Raw genomic sequence first — 17,038 nt, forward strand, 5'->3', positions numbered from 1 at the left:
GCTGTGAAAGTCCTGCACTCAATATGCCAGCAAATGTGGAAAACTCAGCAGTGGCCACAGGACTGGAAAAGGTCAGTTTTCATTCCAATCCCAAAGAAAGGCAATGCCAAAGAATGTTCAAACTACTGCACATTTTCACTTACTTCACACGCTAGCAAAGGAGTGCTCAAAATTCTCCCAGCCAGGCTTCAACAGTACATTACCACAAACTTCCAAATGTTTAAGCTGGATTTAGAAAAGGCAGAGGAAGCAGTGATCAAATTGCCAACATTCGTTGGATCATCAAAAAAGTGAGAGAGTTTCTAGAAAACATCTGCTTTATTGACTATGCCAAAGCCTTTGACTGTGTGGATCACAACAAACTGGAAAATTCTGAAAGAGATGGGAATATCAGACCATCTGACCTGCCTCTTGAGAAACCTGTATGCAGGTCAAGAAGCAATAGTTAGAGCTGAACACGGGACAACAGACTGGCTCCAAATCGGGAAAGGAGTACGTCAAGGCTGTATATTGTCACCCTGCTTATTTAACTTATATGCAGAGTACATCATGAGAAACGCTGGGCTGGAAGAAGCACAAGCTGGAATCAAGATGGCCAAGAGAAATATCAGTAGCCTCAGATATGCAGATGATACCACCCTTATGGCAGAAAGTGAAGAAGAACTAAAGAGCCTCTTGATGAAAGTGAAAGAGGAGAGTGAAAAATTTGGCTTAAAACTCAACATTCAAAATTGAAGATCATGGTATCCAGCCCCAACACTTCATGACAAATAGATGGGGAAACGGGTGGAAACAGTGAGAGACTTTATTTTGGGGGCTCCAAAACCACTACAGATGGGACTCAGCCATGAAAGTAAAAGATGCTTGCTCCATGGAAGAAAAGCTATGACTAACCTAGACAGCATATTAAAAAGCAGAGACATTACTTTGCCAACAAAGGTCCACCTAATCAAAGCTATGGTTTTTACAGTAGTCATGTACAGATGTGAGAGTTGGGCCATAAATAAAGCTGAGCACCAAAGAATTTATGCTTTTGAAATGTGGTGTTGGAGAAGACTCTTCAGAGTCTCTTGGACTGCAAGGAGATCCAACCAGTCCATCCCGAAGGAAATCAGTCCTGAATATTCACTGGAAGGATTGATGCTGAAGCTGCAGCTCCAATACTTTGGCCACCTGATGTGAAGAACTGGCTCATTGGAAAAGTTACTGATGCTGGGAAAGATTGAAGGCAGAAGGGGACAGCAGAGGATGAGATGGTTGGATAGCATCAGTAACTCGATGGACATGAGTTTGAGTAAGCTCTGGGTGTTGATGAAGGACCGGGAAGCCTGCAGTGCTACAGTCCATGGGGTTGCAAAGAGTCAGACACGACTGAGTGACTGAACTGAACTTAACTTCTAGCATTTACACGAGTTTTTGCAAAAGATAATTGAAATAGACCTAAAGCTATAAAAACAAATTTTGGGTTGTTTCCAATATCTTTGTTCTGTAAAGATTGAATGCAAAGTAATGGCGACTAGAAATCTGTGGCCTTCACAGTGGACTTGCTTGAACCAGTGTGGGATGGTAAAACATACTGTGAAATAAGGGTCATGAGAATGTAGGAGGGATCTAAGGGTTAAAACACACATCCTGAGCTCTCTTGATATTGCTTTAATTAGCGTGCTAGACAGAAAATAGGTCATAGATGCCAGGTTATGATTATAAGTTGGTGTGTTGTTTATCGCAGAGGATTTGCTAGAAAGTTTATACCAATGTTAGTTGTATGAAGTCATTCCAATATGTGGAATTCTTCTCTTTCAAATAATAATTTCAGTTGTAGTCATAAAGCTCTTATATACAAAGATCCCATCAGATAATGAAGCTCAATGATAGCTCTTGTCAATCAGACCCTCTGCACTGTCATTTCTAGTCAAATACTCCAAGTAGCTACACTAGTAATCATTCCATTTAGAAAATAATGTCTACACAGCATCTAATGGAACCGAAGTTTTCTATAAAGTCCATTTTTTGAGAATGGGAAACAGGAAGAACTTTGGCTTATTTCAATACAATTGTCATACTACTGTGTAAACAACCAATCTTTCTACTGCAACATGGAGTCTCTGACAAGCCATGTGTAACGGGGAAAAGGAAAAAGTAAGGGACATGTTTTCCCTTGATAAGAGAATGTTTCCACTTCAATAAGAGAAATGCTTTCTCTATTTTGATTTGAAAAATGATGCAATGAAATCAATCCTACCCCAGAGAGTATGTTCTAAAGATACAACAAAAATTACATCTCATGTTGACTAAAATAGCTTCCTAGGAAAATTAAACTCTGTAAAGACAAGCATTTTCTTCTTTTTAAAAACTACCCAACACAAGCACTTAAATATGTAGAATTTCATTTAAATAAGTCAGTCAACAATTTTTTATAAAGTATTTAACACTTCATTGTAGAAACATAGGCAAAATGACTATTATAACCAAAATGAAAAATACTGTTCAATTTAAAAAATGTACTTAAACAAGAACCTGGAAAAATTTATGATATGCATAACATCATTCAAGCAAAATTACACTAGTATTACATAAATCAATAGTTTATAAAGGCCTCGATATGGCAAAGTTTAGAAATAGGTAGTATGCATGCACATAGTACAACAAAAAGTCTCTTTATAAAACAGCAGTTGTTTTTTTTTTTTTAATGCTTGTACAAAGGGATAAAGAACAACCACAAACATATTTCATCTGTTAATACATTATGACAGCTAAAAGTCAGTCATGTCTATCAGAGGAACAAAAAGCCCTCCATACCTTGTGAATAAATCTTTTGTGCCTTTAAAGATATTTGTATAAAAATGCTATACTTTTTTTTTTTTATACAACTTAAATAAATCGTACTTTTTTCCATCGAAATTTGAAAACAGACAAGTGAATGGGGTCCATGTGTTTTGCATAACCAGAGAAATCAGAGTACCAGAGTAACTGATCAGCATGTATACTCTCCACCTTTGATAATGGGCAGATGATTGTTCTTTCATAACTTGGAAAGTCCTTTAAGAACATATTTTGGATAGGGCAGATAATAGATTAGTCATGTTGTATATTGAAAACATCTACTGATTACTTTACACCATAACGCCTGCCTTGCCTCTTCCTTTTGACCTCACAAATAGAATGCACTCACATAATTGAAATTGTGTCACCAATTTGTGTGCTTACGTTGTGTTCTTTAGTGTTCTGTGTGATAAGGGGTTGGGTTAATCCTCCACAAAATGCATGTGACTGGGAGGAAATTCCTAAGACATGAATGTCTGATGCCCTGGTGTGTTCTAGGCTGGCTATTGACCTCAGGACCAAGGGAAAACAAAATGTCTTATCCCATAGCAAGTGTGATCTTTCCACTTTCAATTATATTTTTGTTATGTTATATACCTAAATATAACTATTTTTATAGGGTGTATACTTTTAGTATATCACAATAGAGTCCACTAAGTTTTGGAAAACGTAGTCATATGTGTTCATGCAAATTATTAGTTTTATAAATTCTTAAAGTTTTTTTTTTTTTCCTCAAAATTCTCATCTATCACTTGGCAACCTAAGACTAATTTCAAAGCTGGTGATGTGAACTTGTGAGAGCTATATATTTTCAGTAGTCTGAATCAGTCTTAAAGGGCACAAAGAAGAGAATTGACTATTCAATTGCTCTTCCATAAACTGAAACAGAAAATTAACAGATATTGTATTACAGCTTTCAGACCGTATAATGAAAATGTGCAGAGATTCTCTTTGTTGATTAAGTAGAACCAAAGAAGTTCATATAAAATAGATTGCTCATATTCACACTACAAAGGAACATGTTGTTTTTAATTTTAACAAATTCAAAGGTGTGTCATCAGCAGCATTGTTGTAAATTTTACTGTAGTGCAGTTCTTTTTCATAAAAATACCATACAAATGGTGAATCAAGAGTCATCAGCAAAAAACAAAACCCAGAAAACTCAGAAAACAATTGACCAGAAAAAAGATAAAGGAAGAGGTAATGCTGATGCCAAAACAAGTAGAATACTGTTGGAACATACAAAAGTAATCCTTATATTCTATACATTTGTACAGCATATAAAAGGTATCTCTGATTATGCCACCGTTTCTCTGATTCCAATTTCTATTTTCTTTGGAAGCAGTTCTTTCCTTTCATCAACACTTCCTAAGGAGTTTCGACAGTTCTGCCCATCCATATACAATTTCGCATATACCGGATTGGAGTAATTTGTTGGCTGAAGGAAAAAATAAATGTTTTTATTAGCTGTTTTAACTACCTTAGTTTATTTTCTATGTTATCTTTTAACGTTAACATTTATATGTATTGTACTTATCTTACTAAATAATAATTATATAAATGTAATTTAAATTCTGTTTATATATTTTCATCAACTTTAGCATGTATTAGATAAAAACATAATCGTATGCTTCTCAGGTAACTTGTGAACCTAAGGGGAGCTTTGACATATTGAAAGCCTAAAGAAAACTTCATTAAAGATATATTGACTGCAACTTTATATAAAAGCAGAAAACATTAAACCAAATTGTCTTATTAATTTAACCCGATTGTTACATAGTTGCATTTTTAAATTTTGTCTTTCCAGAACAGAATGCTAAATCTTTATCATAATAAAGAAATATTACATTTTTGATCCATGCAAATGAGACAAACATGATAAAAAATGAGAATGGAAAACAGCTGATGGGAGAGATGTACAAAGGTGAGAACATTCAATCCTAAGAATCTTAATATTGTCTTTAATCTCTCTCCTGTCTAATATGAACCATGCAATTTTAGACAAGGCTTCCCTGGTGGTTTAATGGTGAAGAATCTGCCTGCAATGCAGGAGACATAGGTTTGATTTATGGGTCAGGAATATCACTTGGAGAAGGGAATGGCAACCCACTCCAATATTCTTGCCTGGGAAATCCCATAGACAGAGAAATCTTGCGGGCTGCAGTCCATGGGGACGCAAAAGAATTGGATACAACTTAGTGACTAAGCTGCAACAAACTTTAGACAAAGCCTTTTTCTCTAGAAACCAGTTACTTAAAAAGTTTTTAAGAATGGTTTCATACACCATTTTTAATGTCTCCATATGATGCCATGTTTTGTAGTGTATTTTTATTTAAAATGACATCAAATTTGGAGATACTAAACAAAGCATCTTAATAGAAAATAAAGCCAAACATAAATTTAAATGTAAAGCCTTCAGTTTACATTTCTGGCTAGAAAATTCTATTCTAAGAATAGCAAATGCTCGAGTTTATTATTACGGAGCTTTAACATTTTCAAATTTTGGAGAAGAGATATTTCTACTGAATAGCTTGCCTAAAATGATAACATTTTTCGCATGTAATCTTGCATAAGCAGGACACATAAACTCCCAAGGTTTAATGCAGTTTTGAAACCTTTTGTTAATTAAAAATCATTAAAGACAAGTCCCTATCTAAGTCTAGTAATCTCTTTTGATTGAGAAGCGTTCTGTGACGGAATGGATATGGAGTAATGAACTTTCTCTCACCCCAGCTGTAAGTGGTCCTTTCAAATCAGAGTTTAGGTAGATGGGCGGCGCTGTGTGTGGAAGCTTGAAAACACTGGACCCTCCCCCTATGTACCTGGCCTGTGTGTAAACAGAGAATTTTAGTTTCTGATCTAATATCATGGAACTATTTTCACTGACACAAACTCATGTTAAGTCATAAAAATAACATAAGCTATGTTCTTCAGCCCTGGGGCGTCAACAGTATATTTATGGTAGATTCAATAATTTATGAAACATCTATTAATATTAGATCCATGCTTTACAGTAGACATTTCTCTTAGTCTAGGTTACTTATAGACATAACACGTACCCAGAAACCTCCACCCATTTCCATTTATTTAACTTCATTCTCCCTCCCCCAAAAGCATATATTTGCTGACAGCCCTGTGAAAAATGCATCAGCCTCCCTCACCTAAGGTTTCTGTTTGAAAAGTTCTGATAAGAGCCCATTCCAGACACTCAGATATCTGACTGGCTCTAATTAAAGGTTCATGACTTCTATATTTTTAGAAAATACAAATGAAATTTAAAATGTGAGATATAAAAACAAATTATGTGGGTTTTTTTTTTGAGAAATATGACTTTTTAGTTTAAAACAAATTAATTAGAAATCAGATTGGATCACTAAACCCTATGCTAGAACAGTGGCTTTAGGGTTTTTTGGGTCTAAGGGCAGAAAAAGTCAATCTGGTACACTCACGTTCATGATAGAATACTTACTAGTGGACAAAGAGGAAATAAGAAAGATAGATTAAAAGTTGAAGGATTTTAATGAGCATACATATTTTTAAAAAATCTATCAACTCTTAATGAATGATCATAAAGTTTGAGACAAGGACAAAGATCTGAGGAAAAAGATTTTAAATATAAAATCATCATCTCTTTATTCCCCCACAAAATCTCGTTTAGAAGATATTAAAAACAATCTAAGTAAGGACTGAGATAAGTTTGTGTATAAAATCAATAGATGCCAGTTCCCCTTTTCTGAGTATTCTCTGATTGTCTTTATACATAAACCTTTTTAAAATAAAATTTATTAATTATTTCAATTCATTTGATCTTAAGGTACCATTGAGGGAGAAATTTATCCATTTTTGAAAATAACAGATACATTCTACAAAAGTCTTCTGTACATGTCATAAAATTTGTATTTGATCACATCATGAATATATCAAACCACTGTAACAAGCGGAAAATCTATGAAAAACATTTCATCATTAAGATTGCTTTGGTGTGGCCATCCACTTTTCAAAATTGTCTATACCTATAAACATATTTTCTACAGTTACTTCTTAGGTAAAAATTCATATTTCTATTTCAAACATCAAGAGCCAACTTCTATAATAAAATCTAATAGAATCAGCCATCTAAGTCACATTTAATGGAATTTTGGTCAGTCAGTCAGAAAATTGGTAAATAAATATTTATTGAGTGCTATTTGCTAAATATATTAAAAATATACTCGAGGGGCCCTGAAGCATACTTTTATCTTCGTAGAGTAAACATTAAAAAATAAATAGAATATTAAAAAGCTATTCCCTTTAAGTATCCAAAATTGGCTTAATTCTATCAGTAGAAATAAAATGATGGGGAAAATGAGAACTCTCCTGATAATAAGAAGTGCATGAGATGTATTCTCATCAGTTCATATTATATTTACAGATACTGTATTTTGTTCCTAAGAAAAAATTATTAGAATATGAACACTGAAACTTGGGTTATGAAGATTTATTTCATGACAGAGTTCAAATGTAGGAGTTAGTGACTGAATTAATAATTTATAGTAACTGAAAATTATTTCTAATGAGGAAAATATTTACAGTATCTTCTGATAGGGTAACATTTTTTTCATATAATAATGATTGATTTCTTTTCATAAAAATGAATACTTCTTCAATTTCAGATCATCAGTTTTGGGCTGAATATATGAGACCTTTTCAATTTCTTTGGGAACAGCTGTTGCTATGAGTACAAAGCCATGTGGTTAATGTAATTATTTAATATAAAGGTGCATTTTGGACATAACACCTTTGATATACCAGAATATAAAGAACCATTTAATTAATGAATAAATAAGCTTAGAAAATCATTCCATACTAGCAAACTGATGCTCTTAATTCATAGTAAAATATTCTATAACTATCATGCAAAATATTTGGATAGTACAGTGAAGTAAACCTTTGCAAGTTTACCTAGATGTTGCATCATTTATCTACTTTTTTAATAAAAAACTTCCAAACTGAGCATTCAGTACTAACAGAAATTAAAAAAAAAAAAACTGTGGGTTTTTAAGGTATAAATATCACAGATAAGTCTTAAACCAATAAGAAAAATATTACAACAGGTAGAAAAATATTATTTAAAAGTGATATGACTGTAAACAAATCCAAGGACACAGCTTAGTGGACTCTTCAGTGAAACATTACTGGAAATAAAGTACTTATTTTGGCAATGAAATGCCATACTCCTTTTTTTTTAAAGTAAATTAAAAAAATAAATTTTATTTCAATAATTTCACCATGCTTATATTTAGATGTGCCAGCACCTCAGCACATTTGACTAAGACATCTATGTTTAAAAATTAAGTGAAAACATATTTTCTAAAATATGTTACATTAACTTCATGCTTCAGGTGAATGCAGTCCTAATTTTACTTTTTCTTTAGAAGAGACTATAACATTCAATAAATCCTAAAGTTCTTTAATCTAACTTCAGATAAAAGAAATAGTGATGAAAATCAGAACCATATTATAGAGAAATGACTCAAGAATATTAGTGCTCACAGTCCATCATCTTAAAACTTTACCTTTGCTGGATCTACCATAAAGCCAGGATCTAAAAGACCTCCATCATTGTGATCATGGTCGACCTCATACATGTTATAAGATGGATTGCCAATTTCTACATTTATTCCTCCATTAATAATCGGCTGTCTTCTTATAGTCTTTGTCCTAGAATATGTGAACATTATATGAGTTGTCTAAATATCACAACATGGTGTATGAAACTACTGTATTTGCAGATTTAATGACATTTTAATAGAACTGGTGGGACAGCTAAACATAAAATACATTGAAAATAAATGACATTCATTGATTCACAGAGGGACAAAAAATTCTTACTGTAATACTTCATTTTCCCAAATTATTTAGCTTTAACAATAAAAAACGCACTTGGACCATTCCTTGTAAATAGCTAATACTACATTAGTTGAAACTGAATATAATTAATTACCCTTTTATTTTCTACTTTCCCCCTTTTGTTCCTGAAAAACATTCATAAAAATGTTACAAAGAAATTTTGAAATTATTTTCAATCCCCAAATCATGGGGCTAAAATTCCTTTACATAATGCAAAAACTGACTTATAAACTCTAGGTTCCAGATAATCACCCCACAGGCAACTCACTGCTTAAAGATCTTTTTAATTGTGCATTCATATAAATTGAAATAATGATACTTCCAGTAATATATAAAATCAACAAATGTATAATTTATGAATGAAATACACAATTTGTGACATATAATACATAATCATTATCATTCTATTGACATTGATAATCTAGCACATTAATATTATAGATTGTTTTTTAGAGGTTTTTGCTGTTTCAAGGAAAAAGTAACAAAAGGTAAAATTCTATTGAAAGTTTAATATATTCCCTTGTAATTTTTGTTAGAATATATACAATAAATGCAACCATTCTATCAATATAATACAAGGGAAAGTTTGTTTGAATTATAATTACTTAAAATGAAAAAGGGATAAAATGGTTCAGAAAACACAGAATTATGCAGTTGGAATAAGTAAATCACATTTAAATAAGTTTTTAAAAAGCACAGCTTCTATAACTATTTATGTAATTTATTTACTGTTAGTCTAGAATACTGCCTCTTACCTTCTTTTTCTTTTACAAAGCACTAAACCAATCACCAAGGTGGTTATCAAAGTCACCAAGAGGACGAGAGGCACAATGATGGCTATGCTTCCTGGAAAAAGAAATGAATGAGCAGATGAACACATAAAATAAAGTCAAGATGGATATAATAACACTTTATTACATTAAATCATTTGACCATTGACATAATAACAGTAAAGCTTAGACCACATATCTATATTCCTAGTTCATCACTACGTTATTGCAAAGTCATTTTCCTATTAAATATTTGAACTACTGGAAACATTTATTTAGATATCTTTTATTTATATGCTATAATTAAATACCTGAGGTTAGAAATACTGACTTCTTTGTCAGTCTGAGTCTTATTCTCACCAGACATCTGTTTGCAAAGACATTAGTAAATAAACTTTGACTGAATACACCTTTCCACAATTTGCCTGGCCATATTTCCATCATTAGGTTTTTTGTTTTGTTTTGTTTTTTCTCTCCTTTAGGTATAAATATCTGGCCATGAGTACATGTGGCATGCTAGATGGCAGCCTGAGAAATCAAAAGGGGCAACAGTGTTGGATTAGCATGGACCTAGGCCTAAATAATAGTTTCACAACTCACCTGAATTGAGACCTTAGAAAAGTTATTTAAAATTTGAGGCTCAGGCTCTTCACCCATAAAAATAGAGACATGAAGACCTACCACATGGGGCTGTTAGCTTGATTCTACAAAGTAGGGGAACAAAGAGGATTCTCTTTCTCAAATTGTCGTTCCAGAATAGTTGCAGCTGGTGGCTTGGCTTACGTTGTAAATGTCTACTTTCCCTTTTTTCCCATATATTTATAAGAATGAGCTTAGGTTGTATCACTCATTTTCAAAATGGAATAAAAGTTCTATGGCATAGATTTTCAAAAGTGGTCATAGAAAGTGGGTCTTACTTTTTTTGGCAAGAAGAGCAATCCTTTTTGTTTTTTCCTAAAGAAGACAATACTACTTTACTGATGATGTGACCCATAGTAAGATTCACCTAGGGTCATATGTCACTTAGGCAGGAGGAAAACGGAATGCAAGCGTTGCCTAATAACAGGAGAGTACTAAGTAGCTCTATCAAGTACCCAATACTCACATTTCCAACAGGCAAATATCTAGTGCCCATTAGCCTTTGCTTATGTGGGAAAAGCATCTGACTGAAACTGTCAAGCGGGCTTAATCATTGTCTAAACTGAGAAACAAAGCAACATCCAAACTAGTCAAATTTTAATGTAAGGATCTTGAATGGTTCAGGAATAAAACATTGAGTTATTAAATATATGAATTGTCCTATGCATATACATGAACAATACTGTGATAAAGAATTAATGGTGATATTAAGCACAATAAGCAGATGCTTCAGTTCGCTTCAGTTCAGTTCAGTTCAGTCGCTCAGTCGTGCCCAACTCTTTGAGACCCCATGGACTGCAGCATGCCAGGCCTCCCTGTCCATCACCAACACCCGGAGTTTACTCAAACTCAAGTCCATTGAGCTGGTGATGCCATCCAATCATCTGATCCTCTGTTGTCCCTTTCTTCTCCCGCCTTCAATCTTTCCCAGAATATTTGAGATCATTTACTAAAATACGAAAAACTCTTTATTAAAGAAAGGACATATATATATGAGATAATCTTTCAGTTTGAAACTTCAAAAATAGCTTGTCTAAAATAATCAAATAACTAACTCTCTCTTTCATGCAAGGAAAAATATGGCTTTCTTTCGTCAGTTTTTGAAATGTAATATTCATTTTATTTTAATTTTTTTATATTGTTACCAGCACTATATAGAGTGAGGTTGATATTGCATTACCTTCTTGGATTGGGCAAAATGAACTTTATATGCACATGTAATTATTAGTATTTAATGGAAGTAGAGAATCTGGCACCTTGGATAGTAATTAACATTTGTTCACAAATTTTAAATACCAGTGAACAGCTTGGTTTCTTCATAAACTGACTTAAACTGATTAACCATGACTTTATAAATATCCTCACGTCATCATTTTTTTTCCTGCTAAAATTTGTGGTAAGTTTGTAGGTTTAAAATACTTATCAATATTGGTTTTAAAGTACATAAAGTTACTTTCTCCTCCAAGAGATTGCAAATTATTTAGAAAATTAGATTTTACTTGTTCTACATAGTTTCTTTTATTCCTATTAAGTAGAAATGCTGTTAATTATGCATGCTAGAAAAAAAATTTAAAAAGACCTTCGTTTTTCTTTTCCCTATGACAGATGGCATTTCCAGTCCCCTACATTACAAGCACTCTGTTTAAGAACCTAGGGTTCTAATGTGTTCATATAACCTATCAAGGTAACTGCGATAATGTTCAATATAGTCAATAAATAATGCAGGGTAGCAATTTGGCAAGTTTTTCTCTTTTTTTTTTTTTGTAAAATAGTTTATATACATGAAAACAACTGGCAACTACATATATTTTTAGAATATAATATAGGTATTTATTAAAAGAAGTATTTTTTCCAAGCAGTGTACATGAGAGTAAATATCATATTGTAACGTATAACAATCAAGGTCTATTACAGGTGAGTTTTTAACAGTATATTGCTGGTGGACTGTTCTAAACAGATTTTTTTTTTAAAGTATACTCTGTACTTACTGAGTGGAGAGGAAATCTCAACAACTTTCTTACAGAAAATGATTCATGTTAATGTATGGCAAAAACAACTACAATATTGTAAAGTAATTAGCCTCCAATTAAAATAAATAAATTAACTAAAAAAAGAAAACAGAGCCAGTCTTTCTTTGCAAAGTTGTTCTGAAGCCCCATTATGTAACGCTTTTCCATTTGAAAGAACTATATTATCAAATTGTTATGCTGACAAGAGACCCCTTCCATGGAAGAGGCAGTACAGCATCACAGTTGAGATAGCAGATTCTATATCCAGGCTGCTGCTGCTAAGTCGCTTCAGTTGTGTTGGACTCTGGTGCGACCCCATAGACGGCAGCCCACCAGGGTCCCCCATCCCTGGGATTCTCCAGGCAAGAACACTGGAGTGGGTTGCCATTTCTTTCTCCAATGCATGAAAGTGAGAAGTGAAAGTGAAGTCGCTCAGTCATGTCTGACTCTTAGCGACCCCATGGACCGCAGCCTACCAGGCTCCTCCGTCCATGGGATTTTCCAGACAAGGGTCCTGGAGTGGGATTCAAATCTCATCTCACTAGCGCCATATGCTAGGGCCAATTTTTCCGAGTTTGCACACTAATAAAATGAGTGTTACCATTAACATGTACATCACAGTAATATAAATAGAAGTGTGTCTACTATACAGAAAGTGCTCGTACACGTTTACTGACTAATTCAAAACACATATTGCTGTATTACTCCAAGCATAACTCTATTTTTCACTTTTCACAACATAATACAGAGAGCAGTTTATTTGTAATTTGGGAGCATAAGCTATCTATCTGGGTTTTGTAGATAGCACAGTGCCTAGGATATCATAGGGACTATCCATTTGGTTCTCATTTAGCAGATATATTTTTAAGTGTTGCTATGTCCCACACATGCAACACTTACTATACTTTGCACTGGGGATAGAAATGTTCCTCCTCTCGTGTTGTTTGATGTAAACTGGAAGATGACAAACACATGGGTTTATTTAGCACAGTGATATGCACTAGCCTAGTGAAAGTATGTATTGCTCTGCAAACACAGAGGAGCAGAAGCCAACCAGATCTGGGATAGCAGAGGAGGGTTGGTATGTGTCTGAAACCTGATGGAAGTCCTCTTTATTCCCATGAGAGAGAATGCAGGTCGAGTGGAGGAGGAGATACTGAATTAATCTAGGGAGAGAAATGTGAAGACCTGGAGGAGAAAAGATTAAAGAACAACAGTCTGACTGGAGAGTGGAGTGGAGGGTGGTGGACGGAGCTGTGACTGCAGAAGAAGCAAAGGGATGTTAGGAAGGGATGTGCAAACTAATAACTGTGGAAGAAAATTTAAGAAGTAACATCTATTGAATACATTGTTTAAGTCAATTTAGAAGGAAGGTTAAGAGTGACTCCTAAGTGTTGCTTGGGTAAATTTTTGTGGCCAGATGTGTAGACAGGAAGGCAAAATAAGGTGCATAACAATGGCTGGCTGATTGGGAAAGGGAATGAGATTATTTTGGGAAATACTGAGCATCAGGTTCCTGTAGAATATAGATATACAGATATAGACATAGATGACACTGATATTGATACAGCAATTGTGCAGTGGTATACATGTCTCAAACTCAGGAGAGAAATCAGGATTGAAGACAGAAATTTGGGAGTAACTGGCAAAGAGTTGAAAACTGAGGTCAAAGAATTATGGATTGCCAAGCAGAGTGTATGGAGTAGTAAATGAATTAACTAGAAGAGATCAAAAAGAAGTATCTCACAAACAAGAGAGCTGTTTCAAGAGTTTAGGAGGAAAACCAGAAGGCTTCATGAAGGTAAAAGAAAAGAATCTTTGATTTATTGGTTGAACTTATAGTAGAAAAATATAAGCATAAATTATACCATTACAATGACCTCTTTTGACTTGCTGCTATATATTCAGATCTCAAGTTACACAAACTTATGTATATGCATAAATGTGAGTGTATATGTACATATATAATAACTAGAATGCTATTTATTAGCCATTTTGATAAAATATAATTTTAAAAATCATAAAAAGATCATGTTCCAAACTTCTTTGATCCTTCCAGGGATTTCCAGGAGGATCCTTATCATTTGGTCTTTTATAATCATCCTCACTTTGCACCATTCTCACTCTGGTCCCCTTTGTGCCAGGACACAGGTCTTCTTTCAGTCCCTCCAGGATTCTTGTGTCTGATACTCCTATTGTTTGAAATACCCTTAGTCTCTCCTCCCCTTTTTAATCATTCAAGTCAGTTTAAACATCTCCACCTCAGAGAAACCACTCTTTTTTTTTTTTTTTTTTTTTTTTTTTTTTTTTTTTGAGAAACCACTCTTGATGTCAGCTCTCTCCTGGTATTCTCTATTTCTGTGCCTTTTTTACTTCCTTAATAGGTCCAATCAAGACTCACAATTATTTTCCAAAAGTTTACTTATTTCCTTGCTTTCTTTTTAAATTAATTCTCCCCTGTTCCCTGCCCTCTAGCACCTCTCAGCTTCATGAGAAGAGGCACTGTCTGTTTCATGCACTGATTCATCCTTGGGATCTAGACATTACTTGACACTTGATAGAGGCTCAATAAATACTTGCTTTGGGAGAATTAGGACAAATGCATTATTTTGTAGCATTTTTATCTATATATTTGCAAGTTTATAATTCTCTGGTATAACATATATATATTTTTGAAACATCATGGTTTAAAAGAGATAAAGTAGGAAAACAGAAGATAAGTATAACTCTCTAACAGATATCACACATTCCTTGTCACTACAATAAAATACAGCATCACTGCATTACTGTCCCACAAATGCTGTGTATATTTTTATCCTCTTTAATTGCAGCAGATATGAATAGCTTAATCAAAACATTGAGTATCCACTCCTTTAAAACTTCAGATAAGTTTAAAATAGGAGTATATAAAAAATATTTAATCATCCTTAATTTAAAACTCTTCCAAATAAGAGTTTTCAGATTAACTTTTTCAAGTGGAACTTAAGCAAAGTTCTAGAATAATAGATCTGCTTAAGTCCACAGGCTGATCTTTAGATACTTCAAACAGCAAGGGCCAGAAAACCTCAGTATGACTACTCAGAGCTGATTAAGAAAGTTATTCATCAATTAGAAAGGTAAAACCCCATGCCAGCTGACACAAGTGAGGGCGACAGAGGCAGTATATTCCTGATTGTACCAAGGTCCAACGATTATGGAACGCTTCACTGTGATTAGAAATGCAGGTTGGAGACATGTTCCTAAAACATCCATCTTATTGAACAGATGACTTCTGCCCAAGTTCAGGGAACATTTGACAACAATTCAAAAATCACTGGAGTTTACCTGACAGAATGAAAATAGCCCTCCTACCTTAGGAAAGATCGACTTAACTACCTTTTCTCTTTTTTCAGAGTTACTGAGGCAAGTTTCTCTCAGTGCAAATGTCTGATGATAAGTACCTTTTAATAGAGTCATTATTTGGTCAACTTCGCTCAAACCTGAGATAATTTGACATTTGCATAGCTAATAGTCCTTTCAATGTGCATTGATACCTCCATTAAATTTAATGACTTGAAATCAGTGATGGAAGAACGAGCATCAGAATCCTTGAAAAAGGGGTTACGACTACTTGAGATGCCTCCTTCCATGTGATAGTCCCCGTTTTAGAGCTGCTGCAGGTAATCGGAAACATTTTTCTTATCAGGGAGCTTGTTGCTGATACAAGTGGTTGAAGACATCACCTTTCAAATAAATACACCTGGCACACCCCTCAAAATCATCTTCCAGAAACCAAACTTTTCCCTTATAGATGGACATTATATATAAACTGAAAATTCAGTTGATGTTCTACTCGGTTTCCTTTCAGAGTTTTATCAACATTTAAAACTGTTTTACCTCTCTAAAAAAATATTTTTTATTTATCTTACATAATTGAGAAATTACCATAAAAGGCTAAAATACTATATCTTCATAATTCTCCGTTTATTACCTCAGTGTATTCTATAGCCTGGTACATCAAATGCATTTCTTTTCATTAAAAAGTGCTTTTGATGATGATTGAGTCTTATAACTAGTTCACAAAATCATATAAATTGGTATTTCCCAAGAATTATTAGTAATAATGTTAGTGTGATTCTGGAAGAAGGAGAAGACAGTATTTTTTTTCTTTTGCTTTTCTTTCGAAATATTAAACTAGGCAAGGTATGTTTTTCCACCTCTACTATATTTTATGAACCCATTCATCAAATCCTGGTGCCCTATTCCTACAATTACATGTTCATATCTTTGCTAAGTTCTTCTCCCTTCCCTTCCTTAAGACAACACACAAATTCTAAGGTAACTCCAAATGTTCCTTGACTGGAATCACTTACCTCACATCTCCAAATTAAAGTACTCAGTTCTAAGGTTATTTGTTCTAGACCTAGTTGTCATTTTTCAAAGATAGTCATCCCTATTAGCCCGAGTTAATCTCTAAGTGGTGGAATTTTGGACAGTGTCATTGGAAGAATTTCAAGCAATGATAAATTATTTGGGGACAGGCACAACAGACAAGCAGATCAGCAAACACTGGGAACCTTTGTCTAAGGTACAAAATCATATGCTGTTTTAAAAAAATTTATTCCTTAATCAGAGGAAAATTGATTTACAATGTTATGTTGGTTTCTGCCATACAACCACAAAAATCATACACTTTTGATTTTGATAATATCTTCTCTTTTTCACAAATTCCATAGTTTTTTTTTTCATGTGCACTAATACCAGCAGTGAAGTACTAGAAAAAATTGCTAAGTAAGTGTTCATAAATCAGAGATAGTTTTTTTTTTTTTCTCTTCAAGAATATATTTACTTACTTGATAGTTATTACAGGTTTCTCAAAACTTTCTCACTCATTAGTGCTAATATGTGTGAACTGAGAAATTTTTCTTT

The 17,038-nt window shown here is 33.7% G+C and overlaps 1 protein-coding gene across 1 annotated transcript in view; it reads right to left on the bottom strand.

Moving 5' to 3' along the window:
• Positions 1-4,120: 4,120 nt before the first annotated feature.
• The window catches only part of LRP1B (LDL receptor related protein 1B), a 1,678,044-nt gene continuing 1,665,126 nt past the window's right edge, over positions 4,121-17,038 (bottom strand). Inside the window, exons 88-91 of the mRNA XM_065928990.1 lie at positions 9,468-9,558; positions 8,379-8,523; positions 5,552-5,650; positions 4,121-4,261 (exon numbers count right to left, since the gene is read on the bottom strand). Of these exons, the coding sequence (XP_065785062.1) occupies positions 4,121-4,261; positions 5,552-5,650; positions 8,379-8,523; positions 9,468-9,558 (476 nt within the window). The remainder of the gene's footprint in view (positions 4,262-5,551; positions 5,651-8,378; positions 8,524-9,467; positions 9,559-17,038) is intronic.

This window comes from Muntiacus reevesi, chromosome 3, assembly GCF_963930625.1.
Source record: "Muntiacus reevesi chromosome 3, mMunRee1.1, whole genome shotgun sequence".
NCBI lineage: Eukaryota > Metazoa > Chordata > Mammalia > Artiodactyla > Cervidae > Muntiacus > Muntiacus reevesi.